The sequence below is a fragment of the Belonocnema kinseyi genome, chromosome 10, assembly GCF_010883055.1.
Source record: "Belonocnema kinseyi isolate 2016_QV_RU_SX_M_011 chromosome 10, B_treatae_v1, whole genome shotgun sequence".
In the NCBI taxonomy this organism is placed as follows: Eukaryota; Metazoa; Arthropoda; class Insecta; order Hymenoptera; family Cynipidae; genus Belonocnema; species Belonocnema kinseyi.
In genome coordinates, this window is record NC_046666.1 from 85,803,815 (window position 1) to 85,823,315 (window position 19,501).

The following is a 19,501-nucleotide window of genomic DNA, read 5'->3' on the forward strand; positions in this document are numbered from 1 at the left end:
ATATAATTTATATTTTATACTTGAAATAACATAACCTCAAAATATACGCATATAAAGAGGCACGCAAAGTATTCAAATCATGAGAATCGCCAGCATCGAAATCTGGAATTATTAAAATCCCAATCTCTTCATTTTATTTCAAAGCAGATAGAGATATAATTAGAGCCGCCGAAGTGTTCCGACGGTCAATCGTGTACCTTCGAGTTTTAAAATTCATAAGTGGAGAAATGGTTTGCGCGCGCAACTCAGTCATTTACATCGTCTCCTACTATATTCACATGGACATAGCTATTGAGTAAAAGTTCAAATTGTTGATTTATTAAACGGTGGTAATTCATTTCTAAACCCTCACCCCGTGGTTATCTTTTGGAGTCGGATACTTGTTTACAACTTGTAGGCGTGGGACGTTATATACTCTAATACCACGCTCCTATACGATTCGAATTAAGGCACCACTTGGATCTGGCAGTCTCTTTTTCAACTGTAAGAAATTTTTTAGTTTTAAGCTATTAGCCTCGTGCGATGCTTATTATCGATGTACTCAGAGTGATGCTGGAAATTATGGTGATGGTGTTTCGAACTCCATTTTGCTTAGTTGATATTTTTTATTGTCAACTGTGATGAATGTTTATATTTTTGATTACAGGTTCGGTTAGTGATCTGCCAGCATTTGAACAAACCGATTTTTTCAAAGCTATTGAGAGAAATTTTCTCGACCTTCCACCAAACGCTCTTTTGCCGCGTTCCAACATCGCTTTGTCTCATTTTTCTATTAGTGATGACATTTCTAGAACATTAAACAATTTTTTTAAACCCTATGCAAGAAACAACGGGCTTACTAGGAGGAAAAGGATATTTAATTATGGGTTAATGTATTTTACTTTTTTCATATTATTGAAATATATAACAAAGAATAATTTGTTATAAATTTATTTTTATTTTTAGATTGTCTAGAGCAAGGGCCTGCATTGAATGCAGTTTCGGAACTTTGAGCTCTAGGTGGAAAATTCTACAAAAAAATTGAACTTCAAGATAGAAAATTTCATTTCTATGGTTAAGGCACTGGTGTGCCTCCACAATTTTCTTCTCATAGACGAGCTACCGCTAGAGGAAAGAGATCGACAGTACGCTTCACCACGCCTAATCCGTCTTGTAATCGGTGAATTGAGGAAACAAGCGGATGAAAACGCAGAGTTGGGACCAGAGGATGATGCGGATCTTGATGCGGAAGAAGTCGGCGATGCGAATCGAGGTGAGGGCGAAAACGACGTGAATCGTAAAGCACAGGAGGAAAATTTCGGCCAGGAAGAGGGCGCAGATATTGACGTTCAGGTAGATGGAGATTATAATTTAATCATAATACACCATCATGTATTGCAGATACGGGAATTGTTGAAAGACTAATTTATGTTAAATGAGGGTGCGATTCAGTAGTTTTGGCGTCCTTGTGTCTCATGTTTTGCGTATTTGCAGAAGTTTGTTACACTCTTCACAATTAAAGATTAATCAGTGCTTAAATGTTGTATACATGGGTCCCTAAAATGTCTTATGATTTAGCTGTAGAGTAGCTTGTGTGGAATACAACCTATATGAACGAACCTAAAATTTAATTCTTTTTGCTGACTGAGAGGAAGGCTTCTGAATTTTTTTGCAATAATGGCGATAGTTCAATTACTTTGTTTCTTTTCTCTGATAAATATACAGTGATTTAAGGTTGACAAACGACTTCATTTTCTAAATTTCCCAATTCTTCTCTGACCAACGTTTCATTTTTAACCACATAATTAAATTTTCAACAGAATAGTTGAATTTTTAACCAAATTGTTAATTTTTCAACCTAACATTATGAATTGTTAAACAAAGAAGATTAATTTTCAACTTAAAACTGTTGCATTTTATATCGAATAATTGAATTTTTTAGAAGACAGTTGAATCTGAAAAAAGATGAATTTGCAATACAAAAAAGACCAATTTTTAACAAAAAAGACGCAAGGGTGAATTTTCAACTAAAAATAGTTGCATAAAAAAAGAGATTATTTTTAATCAAAAGATGTTAATTTTCAAAAAGACCAGTTTTTGCAAGGCAGTTGAATTTTCTGCCCAATAAGTTCAAATTTCAACATAAAGATCAATTCCAAAAAAATGTTATATTTGATATTTCAAACAAATTATTACATTTGATAAAAAATATTATATTATATTTTTTAACCAAATAATTGAATTTTCAGCCAAAAATATGAATTCTAAAAGAAAAGAAAAAAAAGTATTTTGTGCGAAGCAGTTAAATTTGCAATGAAACCAGCAATGAAAGAGTTAAGCTTTTAGTGAAAAATTTTGTTTCCAATAAAATAGTTGATTTTCATCAAATAGATTAATGTTCCACGTATAAAGAAAAAATATAATAATTAAATTTTGAACTAAAAAAATCTGAAATTTATACCAATGTAAAGTTTAGCAAGAGTTTCCCTCACCTAGCATCCAGTAAGGACTATATATTGCAGAACGTGAGACATGTCAGTTCAGTTCGCTTAATTACTTAGCACGTCATTGTATTCTAATCCTGTAATAAAGAATTGTGATATCTTATAAAAGATATCGCATGTTTTGAAAAACATAATCTTGGTTTTTAAATCATTACATTTGGCGATCCTGCCAGGATTGACTTTTCGATCTTCAAATATTTGCGGATAAAATCAAGAAGAATCCAATAGAAGTCAATACCTGCAATAGGCCTGGAATCTACGGATCTAGGAAAAAATAATTCTACGGAATTCAACGCAAAGAACTCCGGGATATTGACACGGTAAAATCCCGTTAACAAAATTGAAAGGCTACGAGATATACTTCGGTAAAACCCTACGAGGCCCGCAATCAGGCGGAAGACTCACCTGCGTGAAACCGCAGCCAAGCAGCCCACTCATCAACAGAGATAGCAGAGCGACGCATCACTCATCCAACAGCATCCTACTAACGGTGTCTAAAGTCCACTGTCTGCAGACGATACCACCGAAGCGATAAACTGCCACCGTAAACATTTAAGCAATGATAAAAAATATGGGAAACTCCAAAGAATATAAGTCTGGCAATCGTCAATAAAAATGAAATAACCTTACTTTGGAATAGATACAAGTTTGTAGCAACTTGTTTCTCCACTTTACTGTATTAAAATACCTAAAAGTAAACACATCTTTGTACGCGTAAGGAAGACACCCAACAAAATAAGATAAGTCCATAGACACTACACTGGCGTTTAATAACTATAGAACGGCCACAGAGTACAGATCTGATGCAACGAACAGCGACTCTTCCTTTCCCCCAGACGATATCCTATTCCACACCGCGGCAATGACTTCACGCACACAATCACCAAGTTGAGAACAGCCCTTTACTCAGTCCACTTATGAGTTATTACTACAAATCATGCAGAAAGTCGATGATCCACAACAGGAAAGAATGAACCTAACGGAAATTAGAAAGCCTTCAACCATACCATTAAGATGCAATGAAGGAATCCTAATCAAAGATTTTATTAGAGCCATTCGTCCTTTAAAATATCAAGACGGTATAGCGTGGAGGACTTTATTAAAAACGTTTCACGAATAAAATCACAGTGTTCTCAACCGCAATTGCTGCTCGATTTTATATTAGCAGAAAAATTACTAGGTCAAGCTGAGAGAGCAATAAGATTTTCCCCTATACATACTTTTTCTGACTTATACGAGACATTGAGACAAAACCTCAAACAAACCGGTTCTGTTCTATCAATTAAAAGTAAACTCGACTCATGCAAACAATAACAATTGGAGACAGTACACAATTTCTCTTTGCAGTTCAAACAAATCACTAATGAATTCAAATATGCAGTTTAAGCACAATCCCCTACAGACCAAGACGAAAGGAGAATTAGATTCAAAATTGAAGAACAAGAAAGTCTCAATCGATACATGATAAATCTCAGAAGGGAAAAAGGAGTACAAGTTCAGTCTATGAGACCAACCAACATCGCAGAAGCACAAAAGGAAGCAACCGAATATGAGATGTGGTTAAGAGAGGCCCAACCTTAAAGAAACGCTCCTCCTACATCAAAACCCTTACCCCGCTTCATGCCTTAACCAATACCTACCGCACGCTAAGGAGCTGGTACTTCAGGAAGCACAGGCGCTAAAGCACTGAACCAAACTATACCTTTGGCAGAAAAAACAAAAATGACATGCCAGAAGTGTGGAAAAATTGGACACTTCGCAGCTCAGTGTTACTCAATTAAAACGCAAAATTTTCAACCAGGCTGACACCAACAGAGACCCCCACAAGTAAGATATATATTAGATCAGGAACTGGAACCATTTTAGGAAGAAATGTCCCAGGAAGAAATGGAGGAACAAATCCAGTACGAGGAATCAGTAGAATCTCTACCATATGTGGAGAACTTAAGTCAATACGAAGTAGAAGAAGTGATGGACAGAAATACAAATTACTATTAGACACAGGAGCCACCATAAATCTAATTAGAAAAGGAACCATCCCCAACCTACCAGCCTTTAAATATAAAAAGAAATTTCGTAAGAGCAACGATTTGCAATACACAAATGAAGCATGTCATTTAAAATATTTCGGGAAAATTCACCTATTCCATTTAGTCGATGACGATTTCCCATTATTAGAAGATATAATTATAGGTCAGCCTTTGCTTAATAAATTCTCTCGCCACGCAATAACACCAACCCATCTTGTGGTAGATAATATAAAAATATCAATAATTAAAGAGAACGAATACCTAGCACCCAAAACAATCAAAGTATTTAAAATATCTGTCAACGAAGAAAACCAATATATTTGGATTGAAAAGCAGGAAAATATTCTTGATGGCATCTACACCATTCATCAAGGAACAATCACCGTGCCATACTACAATTACTCGGACATACCATACATAAGGAAAATATCAGTTAACCTTGAAGAAGGAACAGACCAGTTTTATGAAAAACAGGATAAATTCCAGGAACTGCTTAATAACTCCAAATTAGACCACATAGAAAAGGATCACAGGGAGATCGTATATAAAATCCTAGCCAAATACGACCAAGTACTTGCTCTCTCAGGAGACCCTTTACCATGCACCACATTAACAGAGCACGAAATTATCCTTAATTCTGATATAGTTATCAATCTAAGATCACACAAGCTCCCCGAGAAACATAGAGAGTTTGGTCTGGAAGAAACGCAAGAACTTCTCGATAAGGGTGTAATAAGACATTCCCAATCTTCTTTTAACTCACCTTTATGGATAGTCCCCAAAAAGGCAGAAAAACTGAGAATGGTAATTGATTATAGGCAGATCAACAAAGATACATTACACCAGCTAGGAAGAGCCCAATTCTTCTCGGCCTTCGATTTAGGCGCAGGCTTCTACCAAATTTGGATGAAGAAGGATTGTAAAAAATGCACAGTCTTTCCAACACAACAGAGGTATTTTGAGTACAATCGTATGTCTTTCGGCTTAAAAAATGTCCCTGATACTTTTCAAAGGATGATGGACCGAGCATTCTACGGTTTAATAGGCAAAAACTGCTTTGTCGACATCGACGATATCGTCATATTTGGCAACACACTTCAAGAACACAACCAAAATCTAGAACTGGTATTAAAAAGGATAACGGAACTAGGACTAAAACTGACACAAAAAGATACACCCTTTAATTGGACACCATCATGTGAAGCATCTTTCACAACACTCAAAAAAGCTCTAACGTCAGCACCAGTGCTGAAGCTTCCGGACTTTAAAAAACAGTTTACCCTAACTACTGACGCCTCTAACTACGGACTAGGGGCAGTCCTCTCTCAAAAAGGGCACCCATGCCTCTTCATCTCCAGAACACTAAACAAAGCTGAGGAGAATTACACTACGAGTGTAAAAGAACTCCTCGCTATTGTTTGGGCAGTCAAACGCTTACGCCAATATCTTTTAGGTAAAGAATTCAAAATCCAAACCGACCACAAAGCCCTTTTTCGACTCCATAATGTGAAAGACACAAGTTCTAGGCTTGTGCGGTGGAAATTGCGTTTAGAGGAATACAAATGTTCAATTGAGCATGTCAAAGGAAAGGAAAACAAGGTAGCCGACTATCTTTCTAGGCATTTCCTGATTTACAACGACGATATAGGAAAAGTTTTTGCAATAACAAAATATACCTTGAGAGAAGCTATGAAATCAGCTGGCCTAATGGGCGAAGTAGAAGACACAGAAGCAAAGCTTGACGCTAGAACAAGCAGAAGACCAATTACCAGACATAGAAATTTTCAATACACCAGTAATAACTGCAACAAGAACACTAGAGGAAAGTAAAAAAATAAAACTCCCACCAAGGAGAACGAAGAAAACTTTAGAATAACCCGAAACTTTGGAAACCAAAACACAAATGAAAATAATAATAATAATAATAAGCAGGAACAAAGAGTTGTTAAAACAGGAAACATCTACGAAGATTTCATGCAATGGAGACTTCAACCAATTCCTGGAAAAATTAAAATTGAGCCTAATGCTATAGGAAAACTATGGAAGAACATAAGAAAAGAAATTCTACCATCATACAATGAAGAACAATAGCTAAGAAAACTAGGATTGTTAATAGAAGAAATTCTAGCAAAGAAACTCTCTTTTATTAGATTATTAATCGAAGCCCCATTAATAGGTCCCTTAGAAAAAGAATTACTCCAAGAAATGATACAGTTTATATCCACTCTGTACCCCGATCTGAGTTTCCTTATATGTTTCACAAACACCAGAGAACTAATTAAGGAAGAAGAAGAGAAAGTCATAAAAGAGGCTCAAGCAGACCATCTAGGCGAACAAAATACACTGGATAAAGCCAAGCGATAAGGACATTGGACCAAAATGGATGAAGAAATAAAAAAGTATGTTAAAACCTGTCCAATCTGTCAGCTCCATAAAACAACAAGAAGAAAATATCAAATGGAGAGCATAATACCCGACGTCCCACTGAAGCCTAATGACAAAATCTCATTATATATCTACGGACCCCTCCCAGAAACACATTATGGAAACAATTATATGCTAATTGCTTAAGACAGATTAACAAGATACACTCTGTTATTATCCATGAAAAAGACAACCTCCGAATCTATTGTTACCTAGATGATATATCCTTATATCTACACATTCGGAGCCCGAAAACAATACTGGCGGATCAAGGTCAAAGTTTTGTATCCGACATGATGCACCAATTCGAGGAAACACTAAATGTCAAACCTATTAAAACAACATCTTACCATCCACAATCTAATGAAAATATCGAGAGGATGCACTCCACATTAAGTAACTTGATCCGGACAACAATAGCGGTAAATAATAGAAATTGGGATGACAACCTGAAATTTGTAAACTTTATAATAAACACCACAAAAAATCAAACGACAGGATTCTTGCCATACGAACTCACGTTCGGTAGAGAACCCAAAATTCCATCTGCAATTCAACAAAATCCAAGGATCACGTACCAAGACCTAATCTAAAAATCGAAAAGGAAACACGAAACAAACTTAAAGATAACCAGAGAACGATTTCAATTAAAAACGAGGAAAGGATACAGTACCTAGATTCAAAAATGGTTAAACATCACCCAGTCTATGAAATCGGAGACAAAATAAAAGTTAAGAACAATGCCAAGTAGAACAAATTAGATCAAGTTCGGAAAATTCCCTATGAAATTATAAAAATTCTGGACAACAACAACCTTAAAATTCTATCCAAAAATCAAGTGACCACAGTCCACATTGATAACACTATACTATATTTTACAAATGATAATCATGTGTATCCTAACATTTCTGATACTCGTGGCAGTAGCTGAATACCAACTGGAGAAAATAAAAGGTAACATATATGTGGAAGATATCTCAAAGGTACATCTATTCCATGAAACCTGGCGATTAATCATCGGCATCAATCTAACATCAACAAACGAAAGAATCGACGCTATTAGTAACACTCTCGAACTCGCTGAAAAGGGTTGTAATCGAAGTAATGAAGTTGCTCGTAATGCTAGTGAGAAACATTTTTATGAATAATTAATTAAAGTTTGTATATTAAATAGTCACGTAGGTGATTGAAAATCACAAGAAATTATAAGAATAAAATATTTTCTATCGCTATCAACAAAGATTATGTATGAAATAAGAAATTAAAAAAATATATGAAAATATATATTTAATAATTATAAAGCCGGTGTATTCTAATAGCAAATTTTGAACAGGTTTTTCGTCTGAATTCACAACAATGTTCGCTAAGTCATTCTCGATGTGAATTAAGCCAATGGGACTAGCCTGGCATATCGCTGATGAAGATTCTGAAGACATTGCATTTTCGGAATTGCAGACAGTAACAGACAGTAACAGCCGGTGCCGCAAGAATGTTTTTTACAGGCAATTTATTCGTTAAACGTTGACTCTGCAATGTGTTTTGTCCGTTATTTTTTGGGAATAGAAATTGCGGATGAATTTTGTAGAATGGCGCAGTGCCTGAAAAATTCGAATTATTATATTCATAAATAAATTACATCAATATTACAAATAAGACAAATATAAAATATTTCTAAAAGTGATTATTACATTAAGAACACACATTTCTAGTTCAAATTTAAACAAATTATAAGTATTTTTCAAACAGTCACATTGAATCAATAGCACGATAGTACAAACTAAATGCAAATGAGTTGAAAAATGCTTTATTCACTTGTATCAGCAACACTAGCAGCAATTTCGAGATGCGCGCTAGTAAAAAGGTTATTGGTGCGCAGATATAGATATCTGAAATTACGGAACAATTAATTGATAAAAAGGCGCTGTTTTAATTTTTAAAATTTTATTTCACACCTGAATTAAATTACAATTTTTAGATAATTCTGATTTATGGTATCACTCACTTTATGTGTGTGATGTGAGCTTCCATGAACACCATTTCATTATAATACGTCCAGTTGACGTTATTCGCCGTATCATGTCGTGTAAATAGATCTTTTAGTTTTTTTCCAACGGGCTTTTGGATCTGAAAAACAATGTGTCTTGTGATTATGGACTCTTATTAGATATTTTATAAGAAATAATTAATTACTTGAACCAAAAGCCTTTAAAAACAAACCAATTGAACTTTATCCTATATGAAACCATTGAAATTCATTATCCGAGTGCACTGTCACGTCAAGCCACGACGGTATAGTCAATTAGAATAGAAAACCAGGAGCGATTATTATTATTTTGTAGAACAGCTGCCTGAATCTGTTTTACAAAGCGATAATTTTCTTTGATTTTTAGGTAGGAATTGATTATACCGACGATCATGCCGTCACACTGAAATGCAGAATTAGCGGAGGACGAATTTAAATACAATGCCATTTCTTGTATGCTTACACCTCCAAAAATGAAATCGAAAAGTGAACTTGAAAATAAAATAAAATGTATCCATGAATTTCAGAAAACACATTTCATAGTATTCTAGGAAATAAAATCATTAAAATTTACCTTCGATATTGTATCCATTTTGCGCTAACTGCAAACGCAAACGTGCCCATACATGGCTGATATTTTCTTCCGTAATATTGTCATTACCCTTTCTGTACACACAAGTATAACACTTCACATTTTTTATTAATTCCCTGTTTTCATGCTGATAATTACTGTTTTTTCACATTGCGATGCCAAAGTCTTGATAATCAAATCGAAAAGTACGAAAAAGGACTAAAGAAAACAATTTTGTTTATTTCGCAGATAGGACTGTAATATTTACATGTATTACCACATCTCTGGCTGGACCGCGGGGGACTATTTTTCCACGACTTCTCGTACAGCTGTTTGCACTATATTTTTCTTTGCAGATGGCAGCACTTTACAATGCGGGAATATTAAAAAAAAAGAAATTTCTGTAACATTTTACTTAATATAGGCTCTTTCATAAAATAAGTGCTTGCATGAATGTGTAATATTAAGCAATTATAGATAAACCTATATCAAAATCGAAACAAAGAAGATAATAGTAATAGACGTCAAGTTGTGGTAGTATTTAGAGATCCTCTGGGAAGAGTTGGAAGCAAACTCACCCAAAATCTTACAGGGACTTATTGCAATGATATTTCTCTCTTATTAAGAAAATATTTTACCGATTACTCCCGTCTATTTTTAGGATATGTAACGCCATGCTACATGTACATGGTACATTCTAAAGTATTTAGTGTTATTATACACACAGAAAATCGCCGATCCACCAATGTACACTGAAATCGGTGTTCAAGTGAGTTGCAACAAATTTGAGCCACACAGGTTCATTGGGAGAACCTAGGGGATAAGCATCATTTAGACAATGTTTTTCCTATGGACATACGAAACACGGGACTAGACATGCCATTTCGGGGTTGATGCAATAAGGGGGAGGTGCGCCATCTTTTGATGTCCCGCGACAAACATGCCAGCATCCACATGTTTATATTTTCATACACAATTTGTCGGCAAAAATGCTCGTGCGCATAATCAAGTGGCACATCGTAAGATAGCGTCTCTCCCCAGTCATGGAATTCTCCCCCCTCCCTTGGATTTAACCCCGTTCGCACAAGTTAGGATGCCATGCCTATTCCTGTGTTTCCTATGTCCATGATTTTTCCTCATCCAGAGCAACTTGAAGTGTCGTCTACAAACCGTCAGTCACATGTTAAGATGATTTTGTAGGGCGTTATTTGGTTGAAATAGATATTAATAAACAGGTAAGTTATAATAATAATTATCTAACTTTCCCTTTCCTCCCATTTACCAGGGACTATTAGTGTCATCGAAATTGATGTCTGGGCGTTCGAACAATTTCAACTAGATTTTCTGCGGAAGCTTAAAGTTATCTAATGTTGCAGTTGCTAGTACTATATATGAAAAATAAGATGAATACAATTGTATCATAAAAACAAAAATTTGTTTTTCACGATGAGTAGGGATGTAAAGTTTCTTGACAGTTTCGCCAAACCGTCCTGCGCATGCACAAAATAATTTTTCTTCTCATCCCTATGTTTTATGAAACATATGAAACTTTGACATTAAACATTTTCACGTGAAAAGATTCCAGCCCTATGCATCTGTAAACAAAATGGTGACCCCTTACTGTCCTAAGTTGATTAGTTCCTAATATCTCCAGCGTAGCGTTAGTTGTCCTACCACTCCCTGCTTTTTTGCACTGTATGGCATGGGACTAGACCACTTTTTAAAAGTTTCTCAGTAAACAGAATGTTATTTTTGTGAAAACCTCTATTGAAACTAAATCTATTTTATTTATGTAATATTTCAAAACAGTTTTTTAAGAGATTTATATAAATTCTAAAGGGAAAACATGAATTTAAACGTCACCCGATAATCTTGCTAAAGTAGAATATAACATTTGAATTTTAACATAAAGTTAAAAATAATCCTTTCTATTTCGGAGTATACAAGTTTATACCAGATTTAAACTTACTTTTTTGGGGTTTAGTGAGTACTTACATTCTTAAACTATTGAATTAATAATAATTATTATCATTTTATTATTGCATTGAGTGATCCCTAAAAAAGGAAAACTTTTTTTCAAATGCACTTATACAGAAAAAATTACTTTTTACGAAGATATTAGAAAAATAGAGCAAAAATGAGCCGAATCCGATGCATTTGGTCAATTGTTATACCCTCAACATTCAACGAAGTAAAGTTAACTAGTGATTGAAGTGAAAATACCTTATGGTGTATGTAGACGGTCATGACTTTTTCTATACATCCCGGCTTTAGTTTAAATTTCGACGGCCAAGACTTACCTGATATTTGGAGGTTGCATTAGGAAGTTATAATTTTATTTTAAGTGACTAGTAGACACTGTTAAATGAAATAAACTTGAAAACTAGGTAAATGTTATTGCAATTAATTTCTTTGTTAACAATTATTTAGTCTAATATCGCGAAGCGAATAGTTGCTTTGACAGGTGTTCAGGTGGCTGACAGCGCGGTTCAGCACTCCACAACTCTGCATGAGCCATAATTCAGTCTACAAAGATACTTTCCTCTAGATACCCAGATGTGCACCTACATTCAGATGAATACATTTGAGACTTGAAAATTCTCTCAAATTGTCATTGGGAGACCAATGAAATTTGAGTTGCAACAAATTTAACACCAGCGTTTTTCTGTGTAGGTTATAAAAAACAGCTGATATTCAGATATAAACGAATGTATATATTTAAGGGTGTTGATTAAATCCAACCTTGAATTTTTTTTTATAGGTGCGGCGCTAAATTAATATATTTTTTTTCCTAAGAATTTGCGAATGAAAGAAAGAAAACTCGTCGAATATCTGGGGTTTTGCGAGATACTCGGATCAATAAAATGTTGAAAAATCAAAAAATTTGTTGTGGAAATGATTATTTTCATGACAAATATGAATTTTGCTAAAGATAGAAATCGGCGGGTAGCAGACGACAGCATTTGAACGGTTAGAATCGTTTGCAAATTAATTTTTTTCTCACAATTCTGACATAATAGAAGAATTCTCGAGATATACCATGTTTTCAAAGGGCCACGCCTTTATGGAGGTGACCCTAAATTTTGCGAAACACGTTGCGAAATGGAGAAAAAGTAAGAAAAAATTTAAATGCCCTGTGTGTCTCTTGTAACTGCATTTGTAATCAGCACAGAATAATAGTAAGGAGACCGATCTCCGTACATACATTCTGACTGCGGTAACTGTACATTTATTGCGTTTAAACACAATGCTCACAAGGAAGGGGACATGCGCACTGTGATTTTCTATCTCCTTTTCTACCGCGAGCAGTGTGCGAGTGAGTGCCAGTGCTTCACAACCACAACAATATATTACCTAATATTATACTTTCAAATTATTCAATCTCCACATTTTATATCATTTAATGATTACAATTAAATCTATATTACTTACCCATACTTTCTAGGTCACAATTTGTCAACTTAATACTGTACAAAACCAAAGCTATTATAACATAGGTGCGGCAAGTGGCGGCGGAGTGGCGAGAAAATATATATAGCTACTACGTTCGTCGGGTGGGTAGCTACTACCCTCTTCGTAGTACCAGAGATGAGTTGGGAGATTGCTCATGTAATGGAATAAGAAACTCCGTCAAAATCGACTTCTAAAAGCGCCCTCTTGGTTTGCGGGTCAACTCCTCGGAATTACTTCGCAGTTTTTAAAAATGAGTTACCACCGCAGTTACAATTACACGAGTTACCATGAATATAAATGATGTACTGCATATTTATTTACCACTCGAATATTAAGTGTTTATTATGTAATTATTCTAATGATTCACAATTATTAGTGAGTAGTTATATAATGAAAACTAATCATTTATTTTTAAAATTAAAATTTTAAATATTATATCGTTACATAGCTATTTATATGCTATAAATCATAAATTATGACTTATAATTGTATTACATTATCGGAAAAAAATTATGTTCACCTATTTTTTAATGACTTATTAGTTTTATTTATTTTAATGATGACAGAGCTAAACATTTTTCTCTTTGAAATGTTGAATGCTATCAAAATTGAAAATTCTGTATAAAATCAAGCAGAGGATAAAGCCAATTTATTCATTTTATAAAGAATTTGAGATTTCTTTAGAAACAAAAAAATAGTATATTGTCAATCACATTACCTTAAATGTGTCTCTGAAACGCTAAAATTAAGTAACGATTATAACATATGTTTATCAGTTACAGATTGTATGAATTAATATACAGTTCGTATCTAAAATGCATGATACCAACAGTTATTCAAATAACATAGAAGAAAACAGTAATATAAGTACTAAATATTTTAATGTAACATACACGATTTCAAATTCCTAAATATTAAGCTGCAATCGGTTCGACAACATAGTCTTAAGGTTGAGAGATATATGGCCCATATTTATGCAAGGCCTTTTAAGTTTGAACCCCTCAATTACTTGAGGGGAAAACTTAGAAAGCATTCTTCTGGAATTAAGTAAGAACCGTATATATCTTTGCCTATAGTCCGTGTACCTGGTTGAACCTAATAAATTTTGGAAATTTTCCTCCTTTTATGGTCTACTTCTGTTGTAAGAATACTCGGTATGAATGGCTACGTAGTTGTGAGTCCAAAATTACAAAAATAGAATTAGCACCTTATTATGGTTAAAAAACTGTTTAAAAAAAGTAATTGTTTAAGTTTTGTAATTTTACATAAAAAAACATTCATTTTTTTAAAGGCGAATTTTAAACGACAAATTGTTCAATTGACAAACAAACAAGAATGGAATAAATGGAATAGTTGAATTGCCAGTTTAAAAAAATTAATATTTTTAACAACAAAAATGAATTTTCAACAGAATGCATGAATTTTTACCCACTTACCTTGAAGAAGTCAAAAGATAAATTTTCAACCAAAAATGAAATAGCTGAATTTTCAAATAAAAACATAAATTTCCAACTATATAATTTATTTTTTATCCAAAGAGCTAAATGTGATACTAAAATAGTAATGTTTTAACCAAAAAGATTCAGTTTAATATTTTGCTTCATCAAGATTTTCTGTAGTATATTTTCTCTTGCAATACTTTTCTCCATATATTTTACTGTGATTAATGAGTCGAACATATAACCAGTATCATTATCACTTATTGTGATATGATTTTTTATATTTAAATCCACGCTGGAACAGAAGTCTCTCAACTTCACATTCTATGCGCATTTGAAATTTGTTCCTTGCTAAGGCGGGCCTAAAATCAGTGCATTAAATTGAGTACAATTAAATTACAATGCGGCTACATACGAGGTTATTGGAAGTACTCGCATTTGCCTAAACATTTAATAAAAATGTTTAGTGTTGCACAATCATTTATTCTGCATCGTGAGAGGGTACCCACGTGAATCCGTGTACAAATAGAAGTTATTAAAGTAAAAATGATTATTGTGGTATTTTATTGAATTTTATTTCCAAATAAAATAATTGCAAGCAAAATAGTGATTCGCGCGCCGAGCGCGCGTATGAGCTTTTCTTTTGGTTGAAAATTCGTCTTTTTGGTAAATAGTTCGTCTTCTTGATTGACAATTAATTTAATTAATTTATTTTAATTAACAATTCGCCTTGTTGGTCGATAGAATGATTTATTTAACTGAAAATTCAACTAAACGCAGTTGATAATGAAGCTATTTTGTTCAAAAATTTTTTAAAAAATTAACGAATCCAGTTGAATATTCCTTCAATTCAGTTGAAAATTCATCTTGTTGATTAAAAATTTGACTATTTCGTTGAAAATGATTTTTTAAACTGAAAATGCAACTATTTCATTTTTGGTTTAAAATTTATATTTTTCATTTGAAATGAAACTATTTGTATGAAAATTGTCCTTTCTGAGTTGAACATTGCTGTATTTTGTTGAAAATTCGTCTTCTTTGTACTCTCTAAATCTGAATCAGTATATGTCTAATTCAAATCAGCGTATATACACTGCTAAAACCGTGAAATCTAGCTGCTGATCAGTGAAATTTCACTGAATAGCAGCTAAATTTCGCTGCTTTTCTGTAAACCATAAATTCTGTAAACCATAAATTATGTATAGTAACAGGGGGGCGGGGGGTACGGTTTATTGCAGGTTTGAGGGGGGCCTTGAAGAGAACGGGTAATCTGTTACGTAATTTAAGTACGGCTCTGCAATATAAGAAACGCAGTTTTTTCTTTTTCTCATATTCTCTAATAGTTTCTGTTTATACAAGGAAAGGATCCTATCAGTTGCATCACAAATTAGAGTCCCAAATATTTTCTACGCCACAGGCGTAAACTTGTCAAATCTTACAAGGAGTCGTCCCATCGCACAGTGGTCTGGAATAGGAATTTATTGTTCATAATCGCCCACAGGTCGTATTTCTTAACCTTTTTGAAATTTTTTTTTTAGAAATTCTAAGCAATTAATTTTTAAGAGAATTGTGGTTTGCTTTTCTTAAATTTTATTCACAGAGCAACAATATATACAAATATAGTGAGAAAATTGACCAGTTTTAGAACATAATTAATTTTAATAATATTTAACTTAATTATTATAAACAATTTCTATCAACAAATTCTTTATAAACGAGTTTTTCTCATATCTGAATTGATTTTTCTCAACAAAAGTGATTCACAATTGTCTTTAAAGCCATTTATATACTTTAAGCTTTATCAAACATAAACAATATAGATTGTTTATAACAGTTTAGTTAAACAAGTAATAGGCTGAAATGTTACACCTCAGTGTTTAAACGATTTCCACCTTTTACGACACCCTGAAGCCGACAATGAAGTTTTAACTACGGCGTCTGTCTGTATGTCTATGAATATCATAACTCTGTTTTATTTTTCGAAAATACAATGCTAAAAACCCTAAAAAATTGATTCTATGCTTTTTTTGTCAAGATTTGTGATTTTATGTGCAATCCTTTAAATAGTTTAAAATCTTTGTGAATTTATTTTTTAAAAATTGCAAATCTTTAAAAGATTTGTAAAATTTTTTTAAATATCTTAAAAAATTCATGAATTCTTTTAAATATTCGTACTATCGTCTCGAAGTTTTTGTACAACCAATGTAATATTTGAAATCTCCTAAAATCTTGGAAACAATTTTGCAAAAGTTTAAAATATTTGAAATGTGTATATAATCTTTTAAATATTTTGAAATCCTTGTGAATTTTTAAAATTATTTCAAAGTATGTAAAATTTGTGGTAGATCTTGAATTTTGTGTGAAACCTTTTAGTTTTTTTTAACTTTTAAAATTATTGTGAAATTAAAAAAAAAGTTAAAAACTTCATGAATTCTTTTAAATGTTTATGAAATGTTTATGAAATCTGTTATATTGATTTGAAAAAATGAAAATCTTTGAAATTTTCGGACAGTTCTTTAAGTGGATTGAAATCTTTATTGATTTCTTGAAATCTTTTAAAATCTGTGTAAGTTCTTCACATTTGTGTGTAATCTTTTGAAATCTTGAAAAAAGTTGCAAAATCTTTGAAATCTTTGAAAGATTAAAAAAATTTTTTTTAGTTATATTGAAAATTTGATGAATTCCTTGAAACGTTCGTACAATAATCGTTCCGAAAATTTTCGAATTGGTTTGAAATAATTAAGATATTTGAAATTTCGTAAAATCTTGTTAACAATTTGCAATAATATAAAAGATTTGAAATGTTTTTATAATCCTTTAAACATTTCGATATCTTTGTGCATTTTTTTTTAAATTTTCAAAGTATGTAAAATCTATATACATAAAAAGAAAAAAGTCTAGAAGGCTCTATAAATACTTTTTTTCAGTATAGAAAAACTTTCTTATGTTGAAAATATATTACTTTTATACATGAATATACAATTATAAAATCGACTGTGAAATGATCGTATGAGTTTATGAATCTTATGACTGACTGATCTAATATGCACTTCTTATAGATTCAAATTTCATACTATTTTGAAAATATATAGTACTCAAACTGATTCAAGTACGTACGCATATTTGATTTTACAAATATCCCGACAAATATATTTTATTTGTGAAACGAAGAAAATAGACGCCACAAAATTTGGAAATTCTACTCGAAAAAATTAAAATTGGTGTTAAATTTCTTAAACTCTAAATGACTTGAAAATATGCCTATGTGTTTACCTTTCTGGTCATATATTCTATTCTTATACTTAGCAAAATAAATGTTTCATTGGAACAAAATGAAATACTAATATAATGAACTTAAGTCTGTGAAAAAATCGAAACATAGTCGTGTTTGATATCAAATTAATAAGGAATCGACAAGGAAGCATAATATGTAATCATATTTGAACTTTAACTATTCATTAAAAAACGCTCATAAGCATTAGCGCGTCAGAATGAAAAAAGAACGTTCCCGCAAGCTATATGCTCCACTAGCGCACATCTGTCGCATTCATCGGAAAAACTGAGGCGATACCAATGAAGGATGAGACGGGAAAACGAGACGGAACCGAGGCTTTAATGTTTTGAAATTCCGGAAGCTAAAATTTGGCCAGAATTGAACTCTTAGTAATTAATTTCATAATTTCCATTTATTTCTCAAACAATCGCATTTCTCAAAATTATTCTTAAATAATTTTGCACTTCCAGTCCAAAAGTACGAATAGTCTCATTCCTAACTTAATTTTCAAACTCATTAACAAACAAACTACATTTTTCATGGCTCAACTAATTTTTTTATGAAAGTTAATTAGAAATACTAATACAACACAAAAAAAAACAGAACATGAAGAATTTTCACGGCTTCGCATGGGTACCCTCTGACGAGGCAGAATAAATTATTGTGCAACATTACAAATTTGTATGTAAATTTGGAGAAAGCATAAAAATGTCGGTACGTACAACTTTTCATATATTACAATAGGTACTATTAATATTGGTTATATTTTCGACTATAAGTGATTAGTTACAGTAAAATATATGGATGAGTATATTGCAAGAGAAAATATAGTGCAGAAAATTTTCAGAAAGCAAAGTATTCAACTGAAATGATTATGAAATTACTCGAAGAAATGAATGAAAAGAAATAATTACTGAAATTAATGTAAATGAAAGTTTTTACCATTATAAAGTTTTAACTTTTTTTAAATTCTTATTTAATATATAGTGCATACATTTTCTTATAAAAATTAATTTCTCTAAAATGTCCGAATGGTTCAAAATCTAAAAAATAGTTAAGTTCTGATTTTTTTATGAAAGTTCTTTAAAAAATTAATAATTCTTGTAATTTTAACAAATAACTTAGGCAAGAATCATCGCAAAGACAATCTTAGTTAACTTCGTAAACAAATTGTGTTTATTAATTGAAAAATACCCTAACTCTCAATATGTTTATGAACATTGTTTGAATGATTATAATTATTATAAATTTACAAAGTATGGTAGGAAATAATCATCAAAAGACATTTTTAGTTCACTCCGTAAACAAAGTATGCCTCTGCCTTAAAAAATACCAAGCTATAAATACGAGGGTCGTTCAATAAGTCCTTAGAATGAAGTATAAAAACCATTTTTTTGGGGTAAATTTTTTTTTATTTTTCAACATAATCTCCTTGGAGCTCTATACACTTGGTCAATCGCTTTTCAAGTTTTTTTAATCCTTCAGAAAAGTGCGTTTTCGGAAGTGCCTCAAAATAAGCACTTACAGAGGCAATGACGTCTTCGTTGTCTGGAAATCTCTGTCCACCGAGCCATTTTTTCAAGTTTGGAAATAAGAAAAAGTCATTGGGGGCTAAATCTGGTGAATACGGTGGGTGTTCGACCAATTCGAATTTTAGTTCTTCAATTTTAGCCATTTAAACGAAGCATGTGTGAACTCGGGGGTTTTCGTGATGAAAGAGAATTTTTTTTCTCGCCAAATGTGGTCGTTTTTTTTTTAATTTCTTCTTTCAGCTGCTCTAATAATGATGCATAATATTCACCAG

The 19,501-nt window shown here is 32.6% G+C and overlaps 1 protein-coding gene across 8 annotated transcripts in view; it reads right to left on the reverse strand.

Moving 5' to 3' along the window:
* LOC117181635 overlaps window positions 1–19,501 on the reverse strand; it is a 413,839-nt gene that overhangs the window by 248,783 nt on the left and 145,555 nt on the right. For 2 of the 8 annotated variants that reach the window (XM_033374526.1, XM_033374523.1), the window contains exon 5: window positions 8,261–8,535. The exons of 5 other annotated variants lie outside the window; for them this stretch is intronic. In XM_033374526.1, the coding sequence (XP_033230417.1) occupies window positions 8,336–8,535 (200 nt within the window). In that variant the 3' untranslated portion in view covers window positions 8,261–8,335. Of the gene's footprint in view, window positions 1–8,260; window positions 8,536–19,501 lie in introns of those variants that run through there. One more of the 8 variants, XM_033374527.1, reaches the window with a different exon arrangement.